Source organism: Mirounga leonina, unplaced genomic scaffold (assembly GCF_011800145.1).
Source record: "Mirounga leonina isolate KUSES-001 unplaced genomic scaffold, KU_Mleo_1.0 Mir_165, whole genome shotgun sequence".
In the NCBI taxonomy this organism is placed as follows: domain Eukaryota; kingdom Metazoa; phylum Chordata; class Mammalia; order Carnivora; family Phocidae; genus Mirounga; species Mirounga leonina.
In genome coordinates this window covers 4808890-4835177 of record NW_023270415.1, presented here as the reverse complement: position 1 = coordinate 4835177, position 26288 = coordinate 4808890, and the positions used below count along the sequence as shown (strand labels likewise).

Below are 26288 nucleotides of genomic sequence, written 5' to 3'. Positions count from 1 at the left end.
ATTACATGTGGTGTATTCTTTTCTATTATATCCTTTATTTGTACATGCAAAGGCTTTTGATATTGTATGTCAATTTTATATTTTGTAATATTACTAAATTTTCTTGTTTTTAATAATTTTGGCAGCAATTATTTTGCAATGTCCAGTCATACTATTATGGCATCTGGAAATATAAATAGATATTAACATGGGTTTTTTTGGTATTTTAGAATATAATCATAAATATTGCTCCTTAGGTTTCTTAAGGTTAGATACTAACCTTTGATTTGAGTAACAGGTGATTAAATATGAAGGTAGAGGAGAGAACTTTTGATGGCTTATTTCTTAGTTCAAGACCATGCCCTTCTGTTGACAGAGTGAAGCACAATTTCCTTATTAAGTATAGCCTTTTTTGGTGTGCCTTTATTTTTTAATTTTTTTTAAGGTTTTATTTATTTATTTGACAGAGAGGGTGAGAAAGCATAAGCAGGGGGAGTGGCAAAGGGTGAAGCAGGCTCCCCACTGAGCCACCCAGGCACCCCTTGGTGTGTCTTCAGATTCTATATTATCTTATCTCTGTAAGATCCTTTAGCTTCTTACTTCCTTCTTTACCTTTAATGCCACTCCTCCACAAGACACCTTGAAATTGTGAGGTGCTTCCCCCATGCACTTTCCCAGCCCCTTTCTGTCAATTCCCAGGAGCTAGGGCTCTGATCCCCCAGGGCTCAGACAGATTTTCATTAAGTTGGTACTTTCTCAGCTTTCCTGTTCCACCCCCTTCTCCCATGCCCCTTGTCTATAAAATCCTGCCTGACTCCTTTCTGCAAAGCAGCCTCTGGAGCTGACTTTGCTGGTGTTAATATTTCCCCTACTTAAATGTAAATTGAAGTTACTAATTTTCTCTTTCTCCTAGTCATGGCATAGGTTGTATTTTGGCTGATTTGTTTTTCCCTCTTAGTTTGTTTTTAGTATGTGTGGAGAGATTTGAATTCAGGTGGTTACCATGATCCCACAGGAAGTTGGAATTTCTCTTGCTGGTGTTAAGTAGCAGTGTATCTTGACTGTATACTTTATTATTTTAATCAACATGCACTGATCTAACTATAGAAGTTCTATTGCTTTTTTCACTACTGTTTAGTCACCTTTTTAGTTTTCTATAAAATATAAGTTTAAAATGAATCTGTAGGGGTGCCTGGGTGGCTCAGATGGTTGGGCGTCTGCCTTCAGCTCGGGTCTTGATCCCAGGATCCTGGGATCGAGTCCCGCATCCGGCTCCCTGCTCGGCGGGGAGCCTGCTTCTCCCTCTGCCTCTGCCTCTCTCTCTTTCTCTCTCTGTGACGCTCATGAATAAATAAATAAATAAATAAATAAATAAATAAATAAATAAAACATTTAAAATGAGTCTGTATATATGATGTAAAATTTTATAGGTGGTTTTCAGTTTTGAGATTCCTCAATTAATATTTGATAATTTAGTTTAATTTTTATGAGGCAGCTCATCATTATTTAAATATAATAATAAAAAAACTATTTAAGCCTTTATACACATCTCTACAGAAATTGCGTCAATTTTTTTTATGCCTCAAGATATGATACCTGAAAAGTAATGCGGTTCTTTGACATTCTGATAGTCTGAGGGTCCTTATCAGGGAGGTGTATCTGAATCCTCTGGAATAAATTTACAAAATACTTTTTACCTGGTCTATACCCCTGGAATAGAGGTTTTAAAATTTTCTGCATATTATTATCTTCTGTGGAGTTTTGAAGAATCCAGATGCTTATTCCACATGCCAGACCCACTATTAAATTGGAGTTTGTGGAGGCAGTATCCCTTCCATCAGTATAAGGCCTGATTAGAGCTCAAAATCATGTCTTGGAAATATTGATTCATATACCTATATACTGATTCACACACAGTTGATGTAGGAAAGATGTTAGGGTTCGAAGCCAATGGCCAAGAAAGAATTCTTGAGACATGTTTGGTACAAAAAGGTGGTTTTATTAAAGCATGGGGAAAGGACCCATGGGCAAAGAGTTGCACCCGGGTCATGAGGAGTGACCCATTATATACTTTCAAGTTGGAAGGGGTTAGGGATAGCATAAACCTCCCAGATATTTTGGAAACAAGGTTTCTAGGATCCTTAGGGGGCTAGCTATTGTTAGAAAAAGGTCATTTATTACTGTTTAGTAAAAACTCAGTCATGAGACTCTTCAGATGTATATTGGTGGGTCATATGCTTGGAGGATGATTGCCAACATGTATCTTGGGGGATAAAGATAAAAGAAGTTTCCAAAGGAATTTTCATATGTTATGGAAGACTTACAGAATCCTGGGGGTCAGGCTAAGATTGCCTTTTGCCCTTAGCAAAGTATTAACATCAAGGCAACTGAGTTCCTAGAGGAATGTCACTCTGCCTGTTCCAAGGACTTGTCAATGGGCTGTTAAGTAGTAAGATTTTTTTTTCTTCTGCCTTTGTTTCCCACATCACAACCACAGTTGAGAACCAGTGGTGCTTTTTGAGACCACAGCTCAATACTCCTTATGAGCTAGTTGAAGAAACATGGTTCTAGAATTTTTTTTTTTTTCTTGCCATCCTAACACATAGCTGTATTTCTGAGATTTTAGGTCAAATCAAGATCTTCCATAGTATCAAGTAATGCTAAGGAAATATCTCCAGTTAGGCATATATCTCTACCAGTTACTACTACTGCTCTGCAAAACTTAACAGAAGTTCTAATCTGTGGGAAGAGAAAGTAATTTGGAATTTCCAAAGCTTTACTAAGCATACTTTGGAAAAGCAATCTCTTTTTCATTTTCAACTAGAATTGTGATTTCTGTGGTGTCTATGGTTTTTAAGTCATCTGCTGAGAGATTGCTTCAGAATCAACTGGGAAACTTGATAAACATGCAGTTTCCTAGACCTCACCCCAAGAGAATTGGATTGAGGAGGTTTGGGGGTAAGCTCAGGAGTCAGTGTTTTTAACACACCACCAGATGATCCTGAAGCATTCAAAATCACTGTGAGGGGGTACCTGGTGGCTCAGTTGTTAAGCATCTGCCTTCAGCTCAGGTCATGATCCCAGAGTCCTGGGATTGAGTCCCATGTCGGGCTCCCTGCTCAGCGGGAAGCCTGCTTCTCCCCTTCCCACTCCCCCTGCTTGTGTTCCTCTTTCACCGTCTCTCTCTGTTAAATAAATAAATAAAAAATGTTAAAAAAAATCACTGTGAGCTCTAGCTTATGCAAAGGTGCAATCCAGAGGAACTTGGTAGAAAGTTTCAGGAATTCTGATTGCTTCAGATCCCCAGAGGCACAAGTAGAAAAGATGTAGGTTTCACTTTCATGACATTCACCAAATATTGACATTGAGATTTAAAAATGAAATAACTTTGCCATCCCATAGTTGAAGAAAAAAAGACATAGTGCTCATATGTTATGGAAATTGTTTTCATCAAATCTTTTGGCCAGATTAGTTACATTATCATATTTCTAAATCCATTAACAGTATCCTTTCCTGTAGGTTTTCAGCAGTAACCATGGGAGAACCAAAATACATCTTGTGGATCTGTTAATATGTGTTTATCCCTCTTCAGGTGAATCTTATGATATTTGCCAGCTTTGCAAATGTAACTCCTAGTTCAATATATTCTGTATGATAGAATGAATTTGAAAAAATTGTTGTAGTCAAACTTTTCTTTTTCTTAGAGAAGTTGCTACCCAGTACATGTGACCTCATTAGAATTTTTCTACAATCTAAGTTTTAGAGGTTAAGGCAGTGATTCTTAATATTTTGGATCAAGGATTTCTTTGAGAATCTGATGAGAGCCTTGGAACTGTCTTACCCAGATACTTGAATATATTCAAATGAAATAAAAATCTCCATATAATTTTAGGGAATCTATTAACATTCTAAATCTCTTTAGAGCCACACTGCAGGTTAAAAATTCCTGATATAAGAAAGGTTGTATCTATGCAAATTTATAACTTAATAGGATTTTATATGTTTTTCAGGTATCTGTACAAGAATGAAATTCATGCCCTAGATAAGCAAACATTTAAAGGACTCATATCCTTGGAACAGCTGTAAGTAATAAAAACTTCTTTATTGAATCATTGATAGTTACAGTTCAAATAGAAGTTTTTAAATGCCATTATGTGATAGTTGAGCAATTATTTTAAGTTTTGTCATGCGGCTTGAATGATTGAATATTCTGTCATCAGTTGGATAAAAATCAGAATGTATGATCGAGTTGGCATGAGGGCAGGAAGACAGACAGAGATCAGCTGGAATCCCAGCTCCTGCATTTATTATTTGTCTGTTGGGCAAGTTGCTTTCCCTGAGTCTCTGTTTCCAAATCTCTGAAATGAAGATATTTCTACTGTGAAGATTGTTATTCCATGCAAAGAGTCTGGTTTATCACTTGACACAAAATAGACATTTCATAGAAAATAGATATTGATACCTGTGATTACTATTAATTTATTAAGTTCATAGATATTTAACTGATATGGGATTTCCTAGAGCATGAGATCTAACCTCTCATTTGACAAATTAATAACCAAATCCAATGTTAATTAAATGACTTGCCTGAGGTTAAAAGTTTGTAGAATTATCATTACAACCTAGATCTCCTGACTGCTATTCTAGTGCACTTTTCAGTATTTGACACCTTACTGCTGGTTTCAAGAATAGTTTGAAATCCCATAACTTTAGTTTCACTTTTCAGAATTTCAGTGTGAAATATAAATTCTTCAATATGAAAAAGTTATGTTATATAGTTATACTGCTACTGAATGACAATTTGATGTTTCTTCAGATATTTCTCTCAATTTTTAGTGTCTGTGATGCAAACACTAATTGGATATTTGAAGAGATTTTTCCTCATTTATGACAAGCTATGAGATATTTATCAGCTTAGATATATAGAACGCACCTTGATCTTTAATAAATCAGACTCTTAAATATCAGAAACTTCGACTTTCAGCTTTGTTTCTATCTTCAGTGTGGCTTCTTATTTTCAAAAGGCTATTTGCAATCATTTCTGTAATAAACATGTTTCTATAACGGTCCAAAGAAATCTAGATTTTAGATTATATTAAAATATGATCAAACACTTTTTAAAAATTATTGTTTCTGTTTACTTCTCCCCTTATTTTCTTTTACATGGCTAATGAGCCATCCTATGACAAAGTGTGTTTCTTCACCTTTACGTAATTTTTACTGTATTGTAGAACCATCACAAAAACCAATTAAATATAACTTATTTAATAACAACAACAAACAAAACCCTTATCACTGTGATGTGTTTTTCATCAAATATATTCACAGATGGTTTATAAAAATTAACATATGAAAAGTTCTAATTCTTGTTTAAAGTGCACATAATTCTCATCAGTAAATGCTTTATATTCTGATAATAATTATTGGCCTTACTAATATTGAGTAATACTATTGTTTAAAGCCATGGAAATAGGCATTTCTGCTTGCTAATTTTAAAGCACGATTCCATGCTCTTGTGAATCACTATTCAGAGGATTTTTGGAATCCAAATATGTAATCTCTAATCCTTGGAATTTTTCATAATTTTGATTAGAGCTCTGAAAGCCAATTCATTTCAGTATATCCCTATCAAACTAAAGAAGAGCTTGAGATGCCTGAAATATTTGTTCGTTAGGATCTATATACATGGCCTTTCTTTTAATGATTCTTATTGTTCATAATCCTTTTTGAGTTAAAATCCTTTTTGAGGAAGGGAGGGACACATGATAGATGTTTGCATAGCCTTGAAAATATAGTAGGGCATTGTAATGCCAATTCTGCTACTGACATGATTGTTTACATTCAGCATGAAAATACATTTTTGATTTTCCTGTAGTCTTCGAGACATAGTCTGTGATCTAAAAAAAAAAAAAAAACAGGAATGAGAAGTGGGGAAGGGATATTGAAGAAAGATTTGTTAGTCTAAATCTTTTTTTTTTTTTTATCTTTTGGTTAATTGAGAATTCAATAAACTACATTCTTTTTTTAAAGATTTTATTTATTTATTTATTTATTTATTTATTTATTTATTTATTTATTTGAGAGGGAGAGAGAGACAGTGTGTGTGAGTGGTGGGGAGAAATAGAGGGAGAGGGAGAAAGAGAATCTTAAGCCCACTTCATGCTGAGCATGGAGCTGACAGAGGGCTTGATCTCAAGACCCTGAGATCATGGTCTGAGCTGAAATTAAGAGTTGGAAACTTAACCAACTGAGACACCCAGGTGCCCCAAACTATGTTCATTTTTTAAAACCACTTTATTGAGGTATGATTGACATACAAAAGGCTGTGCATACTTAATGTAAACAACCTGATGAGTTTGGGATTAAGTATATACCCGTGGAATCATTGCCACAATCTATGCCATAAATATATCCATCACTTCCAAAAGTTTCCTCCCATCTCCCTAGTATTATTATTATTTTTTATAAGAACATATAACATACCCTCTTAAATTTTTAAGCATACAATTCAGCCTTAAGTTCTGAAACTATAACACTACCAGAAGAATACATAGAGAAAATCTTCTTGACATTGGTCTTCAATGATTTCTTGGATATGAAAGCGAAAGCACACTCAACGAAAGCAAAAATAAACAATTAGAGCTACATCAAACTAAAAAAAGCTTCTGTACAACAAAGGAAACCATCAACAAAATGAAAGGCCCCTTATGTAATGGAAAAAATACTTGCAAACATATATCTAATAAATCCAAAATATATGAGGAACTCCTACAATTCAATAGCAAAACCCCAAATAACCTGATTAAAAAAATAGGCAAAAGACTTGAATAGATGTTTCCCCCCAAATGACTTACAAATGGACAAGAATTATATGAAAATGTGCCCAATGTCACTAATCATCAGGGAAATGCATATGAAAACCATCATGTGAAGTCACCTCACACTTGTTAGGATGGCTATTATAAAAAAAAAAAAGTGTTTGTGAGGATGCTGTAAAGAGAATTCCTTGTACAGTGTTGGTGGGAATGTACATTGCTGCAGCCACTATGGAAAAAAGTACAGAGGTTCCTCAAAAAATTAAAAATAGAATTAACATGTGATCCACCAACCCCACTCCTGAGTATTTATTCAGAGAAGTTGAAATCAGAATCTCAAAGAGATACCAGCACTCCCATGTTCACTGCAGCATTATTTATAATAGCCATTTGTCCACTGACAGATGAATGGATAAGGAAAATATGGTATATACATACAATGGAATATTATTCAGGCTCAAAAAAGAAAGAATTCCTGCCATTTGTGATAACCTGGATGAATTTGGCGGACATGATGCAAAGTGAAGTAAGCCTGACACAGAAGGACAAATACTACATAGTACCACTTATAAGAGAAATCCAAATAGTCAAACTCAAAGCAGCACAGAATAGAATAGTGGTTGCCAGGGGATGGGGGAGGGAGAAATGGAGAGGTGTTAATCAGAGGGTACAAACTTTTAGTAATGCAAGATGAATAAACCTTAGAGATCTACTATACAAAATAGTGACAAACCACATTTTGCTTTAAGGATAAATGCTCTCTTTATATTGTATAGAATATCTTCCATGTGTTGGCTACATGAAGAGAAATTATGTGGTTAAATACAACAAAATTATAAATTAAAGCACAAATGTTATTTTTTAAATTTTATTATGTTCTGTTAATCACCATACATTACATCATTAGTTTTTGATGTAGTGTTCCATGATTCACTGTTTGCGTATAACACCCAGTGCTCCATGCAGTACATGCTCTCTTTAATACCCATCACCAGGCTAACCCATCCCCCCAACCCCCTCCCCTCTAGAACCCTCAGTTTGTTTATCAGAGTCCATAGTCTCTCATGGTTCGTCTCCCCATCCGATTTGCCTCCCTTCATTCTTCCCTTCCTGCTATCGTCTTCTTTTTTTTTTTTAACATATAATGTATTATTTGTTTCAGAGGTACAGGTCTATGATTCAACAGTCTTACACAATTCACAGCGTTCACCATAGCACATACCCTCTCCCACATCTATCACCCAGCCACTCCATCCCTCTCACCCCCCGCCACTCCAACAACCCTCAGTTTGTTTCCTGAGATTAGGAATTCCTCATATCAGTGAGATCATATGATACATGTCTTTGTTATTTTGAGCATTAATAAGGCACAGTTATTTCTGTAGAATAATTTATATTCTTATATTGATTGTGCCAGGGCAGTGAATAGAGTAAGAAGTAATTCTCTTTATAAAAATTAGAATGATTGAATTTTTATGTAGGAAGATAGAATTATTACATATTAAGAAAGAATGTATTGAGCAAATAATCCTAAAATTTGTGTGGAACCAGAAAAGACCCCAAATAGTCAGAGGAATGTTGAAAAAGAAAAGCAAAGCTGGTGGCATCACAATTCCAGACTTCAAGCTCTATTACAAAGCTGTCATCATCAAGACAGTATGGTACTGGCACAAAAACAGACACATAGATAGAGGGAACAGAATAGAGAGCCCAGAAATGGACCCTCAACTCTATGGCCAACTAATCTTTGACAAAGCAGGAAAGAATGTCCAATGAAACAAAGACAGTCTCTTCAACAAATGGTGTTGGGAAAATTGGACAGCCTCATGCAGAAGAATGATACTGGACATTTCCTTACACCACACACAAAAATAGACTCAAAACGGTTGAAAGACCTAAATGTAAGACAAAAGTGCATCAAAATCCTTGAGGAGAACACAGGCAACAACCTCTTTGACCTCAGCCACAGCAACTTCTTCCTAGAAACATCACCAAAGGCAAGGGAAGCAAAGGCAAAAATGAACTATTGGGACTTCATTAAGATAAAAAGCTTTAGCACAGCAAAGGAAACAGTCAACAAAACCAAAAGACAACTGACAGAATGGGAGAAGATATTTGCAAATGACATATCAGATAAAGGGGTAGTATCTAAAATTTATAAAGAACTTATCAAACTCCACACCCAAAGAACAATCGATCCAATTAAGAAATGGGCAGAAGACATGAACAGACATTTTTCCAAAGAAGACATCCAAATGGCCAACAGACACACGAAAAAGTGCTCAACATCGCTTGGCATCAGGGAAATCCAAATCAAAACCTCAATGAGATACCACCTCACACCAGTCAGAATGGCTAATATTAACAAGTCAGGAAATGACAAATGTTGGCAGGGATGTGGAGAAAGGGGAACCCTCGTACACTGTTGGTGGGAATGCAAGCTGGTGCAGTGACTCTGGAAAACAGTATGGAGGTTCCTCAAAAAGTTGAAAATAGAGCTACCATACGATCCAGCAATTGCGCTACTGGGTATTTACCCCAAAGATACAAATGTAGGGATCCAAAAGGGTACGTGCACCCTGATGTTTATAGCAGCAATGTCCACAATAGCCAAACTATGGAAAGAGCCAAGATGTCCATCGACAGATGAATGGATAGAGAAGATGTGGTATATATATACAATGGAATATTATGCAACCATCAAAAGGAATGAAATTTTGCCATTTGCAACAATGTGGATGGAACTGGAGGGTATTATGCTGAGTGAAATAAGTCAATCAGAGAAAGACATGTATCATATGACCTCACTGATATGAGGAATTCTTAATCTCAGGAAACAAACTGAGGGTTGCTGGAGTGGTGGGAGGTGGGAGGGATGGGGTGGCTGGGTGACAGACACTGGGGAGGGTATGTGCTATGGTGAGTGCTGTGAATTGTGTAAGACTATTGAATCACAGACCCGTACCTCTGAAACAAATAATACGTTATATGTTAAAAAAAAAAAAAAAAGAAAGAAAAAGAAGAAGATAGCAGGATGGGAAGAATGAAGGGGGGGGAATTGGATGAGGAGACAAACTGTGAGAGACTGTGGACTCTGAGAAACAAATCGAGGGTTCTAGAGAGGAGGGGGGTGGGGGGATGGGTTAGCCTGGTGATGGGTATTAAAGAGAGCATGTACTGCATGGAGCACTGGGTGTTACACGCAAACAATGAATCATGGAACACTACATGGTGATTAACATAGCATAATAAAAAAAACAAAAAAAAACTAATGATGTAATATATGGTGATTAACATACCATAATAATAAAAAAAGAAAGTATGTATTAAATGAATAAATTTGTGAGAATCCAATCAATTTTACCAAAGGTAAAGACCATTTCCTTGGGTACAATTTTCCATTTTATATATAGTTGAACACCACTGTTTAAGGGGAATAGTATCTCCAAAGCATGGTTTTATTCTACAAATGACACAGAGGACTCTAATGCTTCTACCTTTCAGAACAAAAGTAACTGCTGTGTTCTTAGAAGGCACAGTTTAATATTTCTTGTATTATTAGTCAGTCATCCTGCTTTCAATTATTCTTCTTCATCCAAAATTTCTGTCTTTATTCTGTTGATACAATAGACATATTTTCATTGATTTTTTTTTTTTTGCCTATAAATTTCTCATCCTAGCCTCCTTAATAGGCAGTAAATATCTCTGTGAAAATGATATTTTCTAGTAATGGTCATCATATGACCCCTAAACTAGAAGTAATACAATCCATTTTAGCCATTGTTTTTAAGTTACATTTCCTTTTCAGTGTATAACTTCATAGTCCTTACTTTTCCTTTTCTTTAGATGTTTATTTATTGCTAAATGGTATATTTTATCTAGAGCATTTCTATTAGATAACAGCAGGCTTTCATACCTGTGTTAAACTGTTATGTTTTCCTCCGTGTCTTAAATATCAACATCTTATTCCATTGTCTACTGAAATTATAGAGAGAGGAAGAATGGTGTTTCCGAGAACATAAGATCTTAGAAATCAGACTGAAATAAGTGTGATCTGACTGAACATGTGTTTTTCAGGAAGCTTTAAGCCTAATTAAAATTTTTTGAGAATCCAAAATTACAAAGAATTGAATAACTATCATAATGCTTTTGGATTTACAGATACTTGGAAAATACAAAAATTCTGACTGGTCAAAAGAATATATGAGTGAAACTTCTTTTGCTCATTCGTTGCCTAAAAGTCCTGCATTAGAGCCACTTTGGGTTTATCCAAATTGTCAATGTCATTCATCCAAAGATAATCAGGTAAATCCCCATAGTTAAGCAAGTTGAGTTTGTTACTAATTGCAGTGAATGAGAAAACATGCTGTCGGGAGTCATGAGGAGTATCAGTAAGAGGGTGTTAGAAAAAACATAAACTTAAACTTTGGCTAAGTGATTTTGGAGAGGGAAAGAAGGCAGGGATTTTCTCTGAATTGAATAATGCCCCAAAATGATTGTGTATCTTAATAAACCTTATCTATAGAGAGGGGAGAATAGAATGAAGTTAAAGGTGTAATTGGTAAGGATATAGCATTCACTCAATCTGGCCAAAAGAAGAGGGTGTTTGGTATTTGCGGGTGGCAAAGTAAACTTGTTTTTGTTTGTGCTTAGACAAAATTAGGAAGTAGCCTTGTTTTGTCTCATTTTATCAAGGTCTCAGAGTAACCTTGTCTTAGCTAGGATTCTGTGAGATTATGTTCAATAGAACACCATGGCCTATCCATGAGTGCCAGGCCAGCTTCTGAATGTCAAAGATAATCTTCCTTTTTTTGTTTTTCCTTTCTCAAGATAAATTAGAGCCCAGAATTCAGAATAAAATATAGATAATTATGGTGGTAAAGATTCTTCATTAAAGACTTTATTTAAAATGATCCTTCCATCATGATTAGTAACTTATTCTCAGTGTAAAAAGCATCTTTGATGTATAACATCTGAAAAAGTTTCACTGATTTATAAACAGAGACAAATTTCTGCTTTTGGCTATGATGTTGTAGGAGAGAACAGTTTTACATTCAGATTTTAAAAACTAGAAAACAAGGCAAAATATATAAGCCAGCAGTTTTCAGGCTTTGGACAACAGGAACAAAGAGCTGTGATCCATGACACAGGTACACATGATGTGATCTCTGTGATTGTCATAGCTCACTGCCCAGAGGCAGTTTCCAGGTTGAAGCACAGGGAAGGTTACACAGCCAAAGACTGGCTGAGTTGAAGAGACAGAGATTGGAGTTTGGGGATCCTGGCATGGTGAAAACTGATGACATGGGGCACCAGAGAGCAGAAAGCTACATGGAGAGGGCCCTGGAGACCTGCAGAGGCTTCTCCTAGTCTTTGGCTGGATACTGATCAGTACATATTTCAGGAAACTACCTGTGCATAGAAGAGAACTACTGGAAATCTCTAGGTCAAAAAATTCCCAGAAAGTCCTACACAGGGCTAAGAATAGTTTGTGGTACTACCAGCTAGTTTGGAAGGACCTGATGCTACACAGCACTGGATAGAGTCCTCAGTAGAGTGTCACCTTAATAGAAGGGCTAAATGAGTCCTAATATAAAGACTGCTTGACCTGCTCTGGTATAGGTTAAAACAAACCAGAGAGAATCAAACTGCTCTCAGATAATATAACTGTGCCAGAATGAAGTCCACTATTCATCAAGGAAACGCAACAAAATCCAGCACCCAATAACCCAACATTCACAATTCTTTTGATTCAATCAAAAATTGCAAAGCAAGCACATCATACCAGAGTTATAAAATTAAGAAACCAAAACCTGATAGTACTAAAAGGAGAAATAAGTAAATTGAACACTCTTCTGTTAATAACTGATGTAAATATAAACAGAAGAATCACTAAGCATATAGGACACCAGAATAGCAGTATCAACCAACTTGACCTAGCTGAGAGTAATAGGGCACTCTACCTTAAGCCTGAAAAATATACATTTTCAGTGCACAAGATAGATCATGTTCTAAGCTACAAAATAATTCTAAATAATTTTCTTTTTTAACCACAAATGGATTTATTCAGGAATAGGAAAGAATTGCAATTTGGGACAAGCAAGCTATAGTAAACCATAGACAAGTCCAACAAACAAAGGAGAAAATATTATTTCATGGGGAAGGAGGGGATTAGGAATGGTTGTTTTGGACAAAATCTATTGCAGAAAAGGAAGAGTTCAGGGTGATGATGGTTTCTCATTGGCTGAGTTGCTGGGGTAGTTGATTTCTTATAGGAGGTGCAATGTGTATCTTTGTCTGTTGTGCCTTATAAATTGATAATTCTTTCCCGTTGATGATTCTTCTTTTGGGGTCTGTAATCCCACACGTCTTCCTGTAATTGACACAAAGTAGTACCATGTGAAGGCTCCTCCTTCTGGCCTCCTGAATCCATTTTAATGAGGTTTCCCTTTACAAATTTTCACATTTCCTTCTTTTGATCAGGATCTTTCTTTTAAAACATCACTGATCAAGAGTCAGGTTTTCTGGGGCTCCTGGGTGGCTCAGTCGGTTAAGGGTCTGCCTTCAGCTCAGGTCTAGATCCCCAAGTCCCGGGATTGAGCCCCATGTGGGGCTCCCTGCTCAGCGGGGAGTCTGCTTCTCCCTTTCCCTCTGTTTCTCCCTGCTCCTCCACCCCACCCCTCCGCTTGTGCTCTCTCCTTCCCTCTCTCTCAAATAAATAAATAAAATCTTAAAAAAGAGTCAGGTTTTCTTAATTCAGTGGCCTTTTGTCCCTTGGTACCATGAAGGAGTTTTCCTGGGTGTCATGTCGAATGTCGGAGAGGAATTGTGTAGATTGGAAACCTACTGAGGTCACATACCAGTAACAAGGGGTAGGAGGGAGTACCCTCAGGTACTTCCATCAGTAGCCCATATTTATGGGTACATTGTTTTTACAAAGGTTTGACAGGCAACAAGTACAGAATCAGAAGTAAATGACAATTCCCAGTTGTATGATGGTTCTAAAAGTAGCCCACTGAAAATACTTATTGACACATATTGTGACTTAAGGAAGAAAATTCTCCCTACAGAAGCAAACCTGGAGTCATGTATCCCTCCTGGAAGTCCCTGCTTCAAGCAGCCATGAAAGCAGATGAGTGGATACTGCAAAAGCACACTGAAAGAACTAGCTGAGCACATTTGGGAAGATACTGTGTAGGTATAAACATGAAGCAGTAGCTGATAAACTTTTTGCAAGACAGCAAAACTTCAGACATTTTAAAACAGTATTATTATCCCCAAAGAACTATTTGGAACCAGATGTGTTACCAAAAATAAAGCCTGTAAATACAAACCATGAATTTGGATAAGAATGCAGAGTCAGTTGCATAAAGAAGATATGGTATATAAGCAGAATGGAATATTACTCAGCAAATTAAATGAAATCTTGTCATTTGCAACAACATGGATGGACCTAGAGGGTAATATGCTAAGTGAGATAAGTCAGAGGAAGACAAATACTGTATGATTTTACTTATATGTGGAATCTAAGCAAACAAACAACAGAAACGGACTCATAGATAAGGAAAACAGATTATTGGTCAGAGGGGAGGGTATGTGGGACAGATGAAACACGTGAAAGAGATTAGGAAGTATAAACTTCCAGTTATAAAATGAATAAGTCATGGGGATACAATATACAACATAGAGAATATAGTCAGTAATATTATAATGACTTTGTATGGCGACGGTAACTGAACTTACGGCGGGGATCATTTTGTCATGTATAAAAATATCAAATTGTTATGATATACACCTGAAACTAATAGGACATTATGTCAATTATATGTCAAAAAAAATGAAAAGAAATAAGTAAAATTTGCATATTGTGAAAATAATAAAAATAACCATCCTTTGGTAGAATAATCTTTTCACAGTGCATTCCTGGGAGAGAAAGACCTTAAGCATCACACCTTCAACCTGGAGATTTTCTCTATTGGAAATGACACCTCCAGAAATACTCTCTTCAGCTGTGCTGGAAAGGCCCCTATCATGTACTGCTAACCAGTCCTTGTGCCACCAAACTCCCAGGAACAGACTTTTGGATTCATGTGACATATCTAAAGAAAGCATCAAACCTTGACTGGACTATACATCATTTGGTGACCTGAAAGTAAAGATTTCCTGGAACTGAAGATGTCCTGATGACATCTGATGAGACAGCATTCCCAAAATGTCTGGGCCAGACCAGTTGGATGGTTCAGGAAATTTCAGAGGATGGAAATTATACGAAATATTTTTTCTGATAAAATGGAATTAAACTAGAGAACAATAATAGAAAGATATCAAATAAATTTCCAAATTGTTAGACCTACCAAGCAATTCAAAGAAGAAATTACAAGAAAAATTAGGAAATATTTTGAATAAAATAAAAATGAAATGACAACATATTGAACTTTTGAGGATGTAACTGTAGTGGCTAGATTGAAATTTACAAAATTAAATACTTACATTTGAAAAGAATGAAGATATCAAATCAGTGATCCTAGTTTCTACCTTAAGAATCCAGACAAGCAGAGCAATTTATATCAAGAGTAAGCAGAAAGAAGGAAATAATGAAGATGAGTTAAAATCAAAGAAATTGGAAATAGAACCACAACAGAGAAAAGTGAATACATAAAAATCAAATTCACTGAAAAAAACTATAACATTGATAGACCTTAAGCCAAATTATCAGATAAAAGGGAAAAGATACAATTTACCAATATCAAGAGTGGGGATGAATCAGAACAGATACTTTGGAAACACTAATGGATAATAAGGATTTGTCATGAGCAATTTTCTTCCAGTAAATTGGACAACTTAATGAAATGAAAAAATATTTTTGAAAAATACAATTTACAAAGTTTACTCAAAAACAAAGAAATAATCTATATAACTGTATATATATTAATACATATAATAAATTACATTTGTAATTAAAACATTTCCAAATAAAAATAAATCCCATGTCCAGATATCTTCATTGGTGAATTTTTACAAACATTTAAGGAAAAAATAATACAATTTTTTTTAAAGCAAAAGAGGAACACTTTCCAACTCATTTTGATTTGCAGTCATTTTATGACACCAAAGTCAGACAAAAGCATTATAAGAAAAGAAAAGAAAAGGCCTGTATCCCTCATTAATACAGATGCAAAATTCCTTAACCAAATATTAGAAAATCAAGTCTAGCAAATTACCTGAAAGTTATAATAAATAAATCATGCACAATTACATTTAACGTAACGAATACAGGTTGGTTTAACATTTGAAAACCAAAAATATATTTCACCATATTAATAAAGAAGAAAAAACATACGACTATCTCAATATATGCTGAAAAAGTATTTGGGAAAATTCAATGCCCATTCATGATAAAAACCCTCAGCAAATTAAGAGTGAGTGGGAATTTTCTCAACCTGGTAAGTGACATCTAAGAAAGACCCTTGCCTAGGGGCACCTGGGTGGCTCAGTTGGTTAAGCGTCTGGCTTCAGCTCAGGTCATGATCCCAGCATTCTGGGATCAAGACCCACATCAGGCTCCCTGCTCAGCAAGGGTGTCTGCTTCTCCCTCTCCCTCTGTTCCTGTTTGTATTCTCTCTCTTGCTCACTCTCTCTCTCAAATAAATAAATACAATCTTAAACAAACAAACAAACAAAAAAGAAAAGCCCTTGCCTAACTTTATATTCAATGGTAAAAAGACTGAATACTTTACTCTTAAGGTTGGGAACGAGGTAAGAATGAAAGGAAATAATGAAAGATGTTCATCATTCTGAGTCACTAGGGAAATGCAAATTAAAACCACCATGAGATACCAATATACACCTTTTAGATGGCTAAAATTAAACACATGGAAAGCACCAAGTGGGAGGGGAAAATGTGCAGCACCTCTCACATGTGTAGGAACTCTCACATGTTTGATGCTGGGAGCGCAAAACTACAGCCACTTTGAAACACCGTTTGCCAATTAAGAGTTTGGACACAGCAATCTCACTTTTCAGTGAAAGTATTTAGCCCAAAGAAATAAAATATCTTTCCACACAAAGACTAGTACTTGAATGATTATAGCATCTTTATTAAAATAGTCCTAGATTAAAAAAAACCCAAATGTCCATCAACTGGTGAATGTATCAACAAATTAGGATATATCCATATAGTGGGATAACACTCAGTAATAAACAGGAACAAACCACTGATACTCAAAGCATCATGGATGAATTTCAACCACATATGCTAAGTGAAAGGAGCTAGATAAGTGAGACTTTATACTGTCTGGTTACATTTACATTACATCCTAGGAAATGCACAACTATATAGTGACAAAAAGCAGGTCAGTGGTTTCCTGAAGCCCAGGAAGTAGGATTGGCTGCAGAGTATGTGAGAGAATTTTGGGGGTCATGGAAATATTCAAATATCATATTTGTGATGCTGGTTAAATGAGGTATACATTTATCATAACTAATTTATTTGCATACTTAAAATTGGTGAATTATTATCATATGTAACTTATACCTCAATAAATATGACTTAATAATAAACAAAAAATAAATATCTCATATATCTCATTTATTTGCCAGATGTTTCCATGCTTTTACCCTCATTCCCTTTTTTTTATTATTATGCTATGTTAATCCCCATACATTACATCATTAGTTTTAGATGTAGTGTTCCATGATTCATTGTTTGCGTATAACACCCAGTGCTCCATGCAGAACGTGCCCTCCCTAATACCCATCACCAGGCTAACCCATCCCCCCACCCCCCTCCCCTCTAGAACCCTCAGTTTCTTTCTCAGAGTCCATAGTTTCTCATGGTTCATCTCCCCCTTCGATTTCCCCCCCTTCATTCTTCCCCTCCTGCTATCTTCTTCTTCTTCTTCTTCTTCTTCTTTTTTTTTTTTAACATATAATGCATTATTTGTTTCAGAGGTATAGGTCTGTGATTCAACAGTCTTACACAATTCACAGCACTCACCATAGCACATACCCTCCCCAATGTCTTTTTTTTTTTTTAAGATTTTATTTATTTATTTGACAGAGACACAGCGAGAGAGGGAACACAAGCAGGGGGAGTGGGAGAGGGGGAAGCAGCCTTCCTGTGGAGCAGGGACCCTGATGTGCGGGGTTCGATCCCAGGACCCTGGGATCATGACCTGAGCCGAAGGCAGAAGCTTAACGACTGAGCCACTCAGGCACCCCTTTTTTTTTTTTGCTAAATCTATGATTTCTTATACTGGCTTATAGTGTCTTGAAGTCAGAAAGTAAAATCCCTCCAATTTTGATTTTCTTTTAAAAATTGTTTGCTTCCCATATATGTTTTAGAATTAGCTTGTTCATTTCTATCTTCTTGCCACCACCCACTCCATTACCACCAAGTAAAAGCCCTGTGAGATTCTGATTGGAATTACATTGAATCTGTAGATCTATTTCTCAGATTATTTATCACCAAACATACCATATATGGATTCAGACCAGGCATAATAAAATAAGTTCTTTTGGGTAGAATTATATCCAAAACAAAAATTTTAGTCACCTAAATGGTTTGGGTAAAGTCAAAGCACATCTTTGGCCAGTAACAGCATTAGCTGTGTTTTGGGTAGAGCAGCTAGGAGAACTCTCCTGGAAGCCGAGCAACTTGAGGGCTGGGTGTGAATTTACAAGGGACTGCAATTTGATCCTATTTTCTGAGCGTTATTAAAATTCAATTTTGAAGCACCTTTCTGTTCTTGCCTCAATTTTGTCTTTCCAACTGCTTTGTGACAACGTTTGAGATATAGTTGATGAGAAAATATTAATAGAATATTCTCTGTTGTTTATACGCCATTACATCCCATTCTGGGTCTGGGATTGGCTTTCCCAATCCAGTCCATAGCATCATCCTATTTCCGCACCAATGTACCCTGGCATGAAGCTAACGCTGGCAAACCGTCTTTGGGGCACTGCATGAAAAGGAGGCTTTGAGGACTTTTCCCTCCTCTGCAGAATTCTAGATAAAATCTGTAAGACAAAGAATAATCCTGACTTTGAAATGTCCAAGTTTGTTCTTCAATAGCAAATGGATCTTAACAGAGAAGTTCTCTGATTTCTGGGGGCTCTACAAGGTTTCCTAGGGAAAGGCCCAGACACTCACACTGAGAAATAAGTCGGTGGGGGTGGGGTTGAGTGTTTCTCATCTCCCCAGTCACTCTGTGCTTGCACACGGTTGCTTCTGATGGGCTGGGATCAGAGGGAAGGAAGGCGCTTGTGTCAGACTTCAAGCACTGCTGTTGCTAAAATGTCTGGAGACCAGAACAAGACTTACAGATTTGAGTGTGTTTTGCAGGCAGTCTGTAAACCACAATTGCTGCCAATTTGTACTTGGGTTTTTGATTGAATTTCCTTTTCTAACTTATGTTTTAAGAGGACAGTTTGTGGATTAGTATTTCTAAAGTTAAAACTTTCATCTGCCTTGCAACGTGCTCAGTACTGTTCCCGAACCAGAGAATATCCAGCCTGGCAGCATGTGAGAATCACCCAGGGAGCTCCCCAAAATAGCACTCTCTGCCCACCCTTGCTATAAATCAGAATCCCAGGAGGAGGGTGCTGGCATTAGGAGTTTCTTTTAAAGTCCCTCGGGAGATTCTAATGTGCAGTTAGGGTTAAGAATTATTATCTTTACCTTAAAGGTATTACATATCCTCCAGATACCATCCAAGTCTTTACCTGGGATTGTTTCTTTTTCTGTCTGCAACCCTCTCTTAACAACCATCACCAAGAGTTTATAAACCCTGTTATTTAGAGTCTTCCTTTATCTGACATAAAAGCTGTGTCATGTACCAGCCAAATAAACACATTAGGTTTGGGTTTTTAAATGAATTATTATAAATATTTGGGCTCAAGTACTTAAATAGAAATCATCTCAACTTGTTTTTCCACACTGCAGAGCATTGGTGTCACAGGACTCATTTTCTGTCCTCCTGTTCATTCCTGGTGTAATTGCATGAAAGCTCTGTGCGTGTGTGTGTGTGTGTGTGCGTGCATGTGTGTGGCGGGGGTGGGGCGTGGGAGGGCAGGCTCCTTCATCTCTGTGTAATGTTACAGCAAATATTTGTGTTTGGCCAGCATACACTTTTGAAAATTGATATCATAAAATTTGTGATATATTATCAAGAAGGAAGAATAAAAAAACTTAACAAAATAAATGTATTTATGTTTATTAAAAAGAAGACTTGGATTATGTAGCAAACAATAGGCCTTTATTGGCCAAAACACTAGAATACTTGTCTCCATCACTTCTCTGTGCTCTGGACTGTGTCGCATATTCTTCAGGACCCTTCCCATTTCTCCTTTGCCTTTTACTTGCCTTCTTTCATGGTATCTTCCCTTTAAGGATATGCTCAAGTTTTTCTCACAAAGCCCATTCTTGAGCCCATTCTTAAGAATAGTAGCTACTGGGGCGCCTGGGTGGCTCAGTCGGTTAAGCGTCTGCCTTCAGGTCAGGTCATGATCGATCCCAGGGTCCTGGGATCGAGGCCCACATCGGGCTCCCTGCTCAGCAGGGAGCCTGCTTCTCCCTCTCCTACTCCCCCTGCTTGTGTTCCCTCTCTCACTGTGTCTCTCTCTGTCAAATAAATAAATAAAATCTTTAAAAAAAAAATAGTAGCTACTATTCTCTTTCCTCTCTGTTTATATATCAAGTATACATTACACTGTGACAGAAAACTCAGCTTAAATTGGCCTAAGCAAAAAAAGGAATTCATAATCCAATGACTTCCCCAAAGAGAAGCTAGAACAAACAAACAAAAAACCTCAAAAAACCAAGATGCTATCTATGCTCCACTCCTGCTCAGATGGCAAAAATGGTAAGCAACACTACACAGGTTACCAGGTTCATCATTAACACAGCATTTTATACACATTATGGCACTTGATTTTCTAGTAATTGTGATGTAAATGTTTTTATCATAAAAGTTAAAGAAAGAGAAACAGAGTCTTGGAGAATATGAAGGTAAGTGTCCTGTGCATTGTTGTACAGTTATAGCAAGTGGTAGAGTAAGATAAGTTTTAAGGCCCTTTGATTCTGAGTTTTGAGTCTTCATGAGAATATCACTATTTAATACTGTAAAAATAACAGGGTTTCTGTTTTAGAAATATTCTACCTTTTTCATTCTGGTTATTTCTTAAGTGGCGATAATAAAAAAATGTTTATGGAGTCAGTCTTTCTAGTATGATTGCTATGGTCCTGAAGAGAAGCATGCCTTCTCAGCTGTGGGTTGAGACCACGCTGGCTCATCTGCATATTCTGCACTGTAGACAGACAAGACCCACGGCCTCAATTATGATAGCAACTTCATCTTCACAAGAATCTATAGCAAAGACTTGCAGACAGTAGTAGCAAAATTTAATCAACAACAGATTATATATTAACAGAATTTAGGGCATGTTCACGTCTTCAACTGAGTACGGCTGGTGACAGAGGAAGAAACTCTTCACCGTTACTTTATGATTGGAGTTTGGCAGTGACTGACTCTTGTTTCTGTACTTGAAATTGTATGCCATCCACTGAGATATTGATGATAGTCACCATGTATTCTTTGAATGCATTCTTCCCTCACCTCTTAACCTTTGCAGACACTCTTTGCTATTCCTGGAATCCCTTCCCTGTCTTCTTTACCTTACTCAACTCCTTGCTCCATCATCTTTGTAAGTCAAGGCTGTGTCTGACTTGAGTAACACAGTGTCTCTCCTACTCCACTTCCCTGCTCACCTGAAAGATCTTTATTTTTATATCTTATTTGCTATTGAATGCACCTGCCTTCCTCCCAGGGATGAGCCCCTGGGTCCTATCTGGTTCCTGCCACCAGGCAGGGGTCTGAGACCTCTTCACTGTACGAGCCTCCACAGTTACATCAGGGGTGACCCTCAGAGTCTGATGGCTGGCAGATGGGTTATCAGCACTCCTTCAGTATATGCTGGCCAGGAAGAACAACATGATGAGCAAGCTAACAAATATCCTGGAGAAAGTGGAGACTTTGTAGCATGCAGTCATACATGGCCTATGTGGATATAGCATCTTGCTAGGCAAAGATAGTGAGAACACCCTCCACTGGTTTCAGATCCTTGGTTAAATAAGTTGGTGGCCCTACATAGACTCTGGCTAAACCCCTTCTTGGGGTGTGTTAGGAGATGGTCTGCCTGTGGGCTGGGCAGTTTCAGCAGCCTAGTTCCATTGGTGTCAGTCCAGAGGCTCAGGGATTGCTTTAATGTTTTAAAAGTCATAGGCTATATGGGGCGCCTGGGTGGCTCAGTCGTTAAGCGTCTGCCTTCAGCTCAGGTCATGATTCCGGGGTCCTGGGATCGAGCCCCACATTGGGCTCCCTGCTCCACGGGAGGCCTGTTTCTCCCTCTTCCTCTCCCCCTGCTTGTGTTTCCTCTCTCACTGTGTCTCTCTCTCCCAAATAAATAAATAAAATCTTAAAAAAAAAAAATAAAAAAAAAATAAAAGTCATAGGCTATAGCCTTCCCCCTATGGGCTTTACTTGAATATAATTCATTCATTCATTCATGTGCACATTCAAAATATTTGAGTGCTTACTTTGTTCTAGGTATTTTGTAGGCATTGGAAATCAAAGAGCAAATAAAACAGAAAATACTAGCCTCAGGGTGCTTACTTTTCTTAGGAGGAAAGAACAAAGACATAAATCCATGTGTGGAATAGCAGGGAGATAGTTGTAGTGCTATTGTGCAAGGCTGGGGGTGTAAGTTGTGCTGCTATATAGGGTGGGTGGAGGCTCACCTGAGGGGTGTTTGAACAGAGACCAGAAGTGAGAGAAGGAACCATCTAGGGACAGAGCATTCCAAGCAGAGTGCAAAGGCCCTGAGGTAGAAACTAAGTTGGTGAGTTGTGTTTAAGGAATGGTAGGGAGCTAGCTGGGATGAAGTTCAGGGTGAATGGAGAGCAGCAGAAAAATGTGGGCTGTGGTGGGTAGTTAGTGGAGACACTGTAGTAACTTTGGCCTCATTCAGAGTGAAAGAAGAAAGATACTGGGAATTTTGAGCTGAGGAGTGACAGATCTGATTTATGTTTAAAAGGATCATTCTGGCTTTGAATTATTCAGTAGGGAGAAGGGAAGAATCCTAGAGGCCAGGGTAATGGAGGTGAGGAGGAGAAGTATTCCTATTCTGGATATGTGTTGAAAATAGGATTTCCTGAAGAACTGATTTGTAAGGTGGGAGAAAGACAGAGGAGAAGAATGACTTCCAAGTTATTGGCCTAGATGAGTGGGTCTTAATAGAGGATTTTGCAATTTTTCCTTCCCTGGGCATCACTTGGCAACATGTGGAGGCATTTTTGATTGTATAGCTGGGGAACAGGACATGCTACAGAAATCCACTGGGTAGAGGCCTGGGATGCTGCTAAACATCCTGTAACACATGGTACTCCCCCACCCCCAATAATTAGCCAGCCCCAAATGTCAACAGGGCCAAGACTGGTTTGGCACTGGCCCAGAAGAACAGGTTTCATTTACTGAGATGTGGAGAATGCAGGAGGTGTGGCTGGGAGAAGCGGGAACTCCATCTGGACATGTCAGACTGGAGGTGCCTGTTGGATGTTCGAGGGGAGAGACAGGCCACTGGGTATGTGAGTTTGGAGTTGAGCAGAGGCCCAGACTGGAGATCAATTTTGGGTGTCTTCATTGTGTGGATAAGATTTAAGTCCACCTGGTGGACTTGGAGATGAGTAAGGAAGGTGTAGATAGAACAAAAAAGGGATCTAGTACTTGATTCCTAACTCACTCAGACCTCAGGAGATTTCCAGATGAGAAGGAAACTGAAGAGAGACTTAGAAATGGCAGGTGAATGACAAGAACCTAGAGAAAGTGTTCCAGAAGCTCAAGAACAGTTTTAGGTCCTAAGGAGTGATCAACTATGTTCAATACTTTTGAGAAGTCAAGTGAGATAAGGACGCAAACTGAACATTAAACTTTGTACACTAGTCATCAGTGACCTTCTTAGCAAGTTCTCTAGGCACAAAGACAGGGGCAAAAGCCCAGTTACATCAGCATCAAGAGACATTGTGTGAGAAAAAGAGTAGGACAGTGACAACAGGTAATATCCCAAGAAGGCAATAAAAATGCCCAAATCCCAAACTTTGAGGAAATATTTTCATGTAGTTGTTTTCAATCTTGCTTGTACATATCTGCATACACAATGGGATGTGACATTAGTGTATATGCAGTTTAGTTGCACTTCTATTTTTTCTTACTTAATTTTTATGTTTTTAACTGTATTATTTTCACCACACGATTAATAGCTTAAACCACACAACTTCATTGTCTTATAGTTCTAGGGGTCAGAATTTTAGTGTGGTCTCACTTGGCTAAAATTAAGGTGTGGGCAGGACTGTTTCTTTTCTGAATTCTTGAGGAGAGAATCAATTTGTGCTCATTTGAGTTGTTGGCAGAATTCAGTTCCCTGTGATTTTAAGACTGTAAGCTCAGGGCTAGTCCCAGCTTTTAGAGGTGGTCTGCATTCCTTGGCACATGGCTCCCTCGCACCATCTTCAAAACCAGCAGTGGTGGGGTGGGTCCCTCTGCAAATCTGAGTCTTTGCTCTTTCTTTTTCTGTTACAACTCCCTGATGGACTCGTTTGCTTTCTTTTTCCACTTCTAAAGACTCATGTAATTATATCCCACCCATATAATCCACCCAGATAATGTCCTCATTTCAAAGTCCTAAACCTTAATAACATCTGCAAAAGTCCCTTTTGCTATTTAATGTAACTTACTCATTCACAGGTTCTGGGGATTAGTGCATTGATATCTTTGGGTGACCATTATTCTGCCTACTACAATAACATTAAACATTCTTTGATAACATAATTTAATGGGTGTATATAATTAACTCTGTGAATGTATTAGAATTAAATAAACATTGTTTTCATTTTTGGATATTTTTACATTTTTAAATTTTGCTATCTTAAGTAATATGACATCATTTGCCTTCACTTTTTGTTACATTCTTAAGTGAAATTATTTACATCTTTTTGACATTAGCTGGCAGAACTTATTTTCTCCCCATTTTCTGCCTTCCAAGTCATTTTCTCAGCTGCAAGGAACATGGGCACCTGTCATTTTCAGTCCTAGGACAATTGCCTAAATGACTTATGGATGAATCAAGTGATCTTTTTAAATTAATATTTTAATCCACTCATGGTTGTTAATATTGCAATGGTCTTTGCTCTCTCCCTTTTCTAAATCATCTTGTGTACAACCACTAGATAAGACAGAAAAGGAAACTGGGGCACAGAGAGGTTAAGCTACTTGGTAAAGATCAAACAGCCAGTGAGTGGAGGAGCCAGGATTAGACCCAGGAGTCTGGAGCCAGATTATACACCCAACCTCTGTACTTGTCTCCTTTTTTTTTTTTTTTTTTTCCTGTATTCCTTTCCTGACTGCTTCTTTTTTCAAAGCCAAGTAGAAGTAACATCTGTCTTTCCCCTATAGGTTTCCACTGTGTGTCCGCAGTAACTTTGTGACACCTCTGTGGATGGTTCTCTCTACTACATCTAGTTTGTAAGGATCGTGAAGGACCTGTGTTTACTACTAACAACACTATGACCTATAACTCACTTTAAGTATTTACATGCAGAAAAGTAGTGGCCATTTAGACAATGTCCTAATCCCTGGACCAGAATATCTCCTGGGGATATACCTCCAAGAAGTTGTTGTAAAGAGTAAATAGGATGATTTATATAAAGCCGCTAGATCAGAGCTTGGCAAGCATTAAATGCCACAGAAGTGTTTGCTGTTACTGTTTGGGTGATAGTCTTGAAGGAGGAGTGAATACCACCAAGTACAAATAGGAATCTGAGGGTAGAAGGCAGGTGAGGAGAGTGTACCAGGTAGGTGGAAATATGATGGGTTTGTGAGTAAAGGTGTTTAGGTATGAAATTTATACAACTGCCCCATCACAGGCAAGAAGGGGGTGTGAAGGTAAGAAATCATGTTAAGTCCCACATCACAGTGGGCCTTATACAGTGTGCTAAACTGTCTTGTTGATAAGGAGGAGCTAAGAGGTGATTTAATCAGAGTTATGCTTTAGAAAGATTTCCTGGCAATTGTCTAATAAATGGCTGCATGCATTCAAAATGAGAGGCATCTAAAGAAATCAATTAAGAAAAGAGAATGAACACAACTGCATTGGGGCCGGCAGGGGAGGTAGATGAAGAAGGTAGAAGTTACACCAACTGATGTCTTGAGTGGACAGGAGGGTGCAAGGAGGCACTGGATCTACTGAGTGAATAATGACATTATTCTCTGGACCATGCATCCGGAAGGGGTAGGCTGGAGGGAATGCGATGCAATGCTGAGTTCCAGGTGCCAAGGACACCCAGGTGGAGATGTCTAGTAGGCAGCTGGAAATGCAGGTCTGCCCCGGCTGAATCAATTGGAAAGTCATAAGCATGGATAGATAGATAGTGGTCAAAGTGGA

General features: G+C 37.6%; 1 protein-coding gene across 1 annotated transcript in view; it reads left to right on the top strand.

Moving 5' to 3' along the window:
• The window catches only part of PXDNL (peroxidasin like), a 507553-nt gene that overhangs the window by 273778 nt on the left and 207487 nt on the right, over nt 1-26288 (top strand). Inside the window, exon 4 of the mRNA XM_035011137.1 lies at nt 3990-4061. Coding sequence (XP_034867028.1) covers nt 3990-4061 — 72 coding nt within the window. The remainder of the gene's footprint in view (nt 1-3989; nt 4062-26288) is intronic.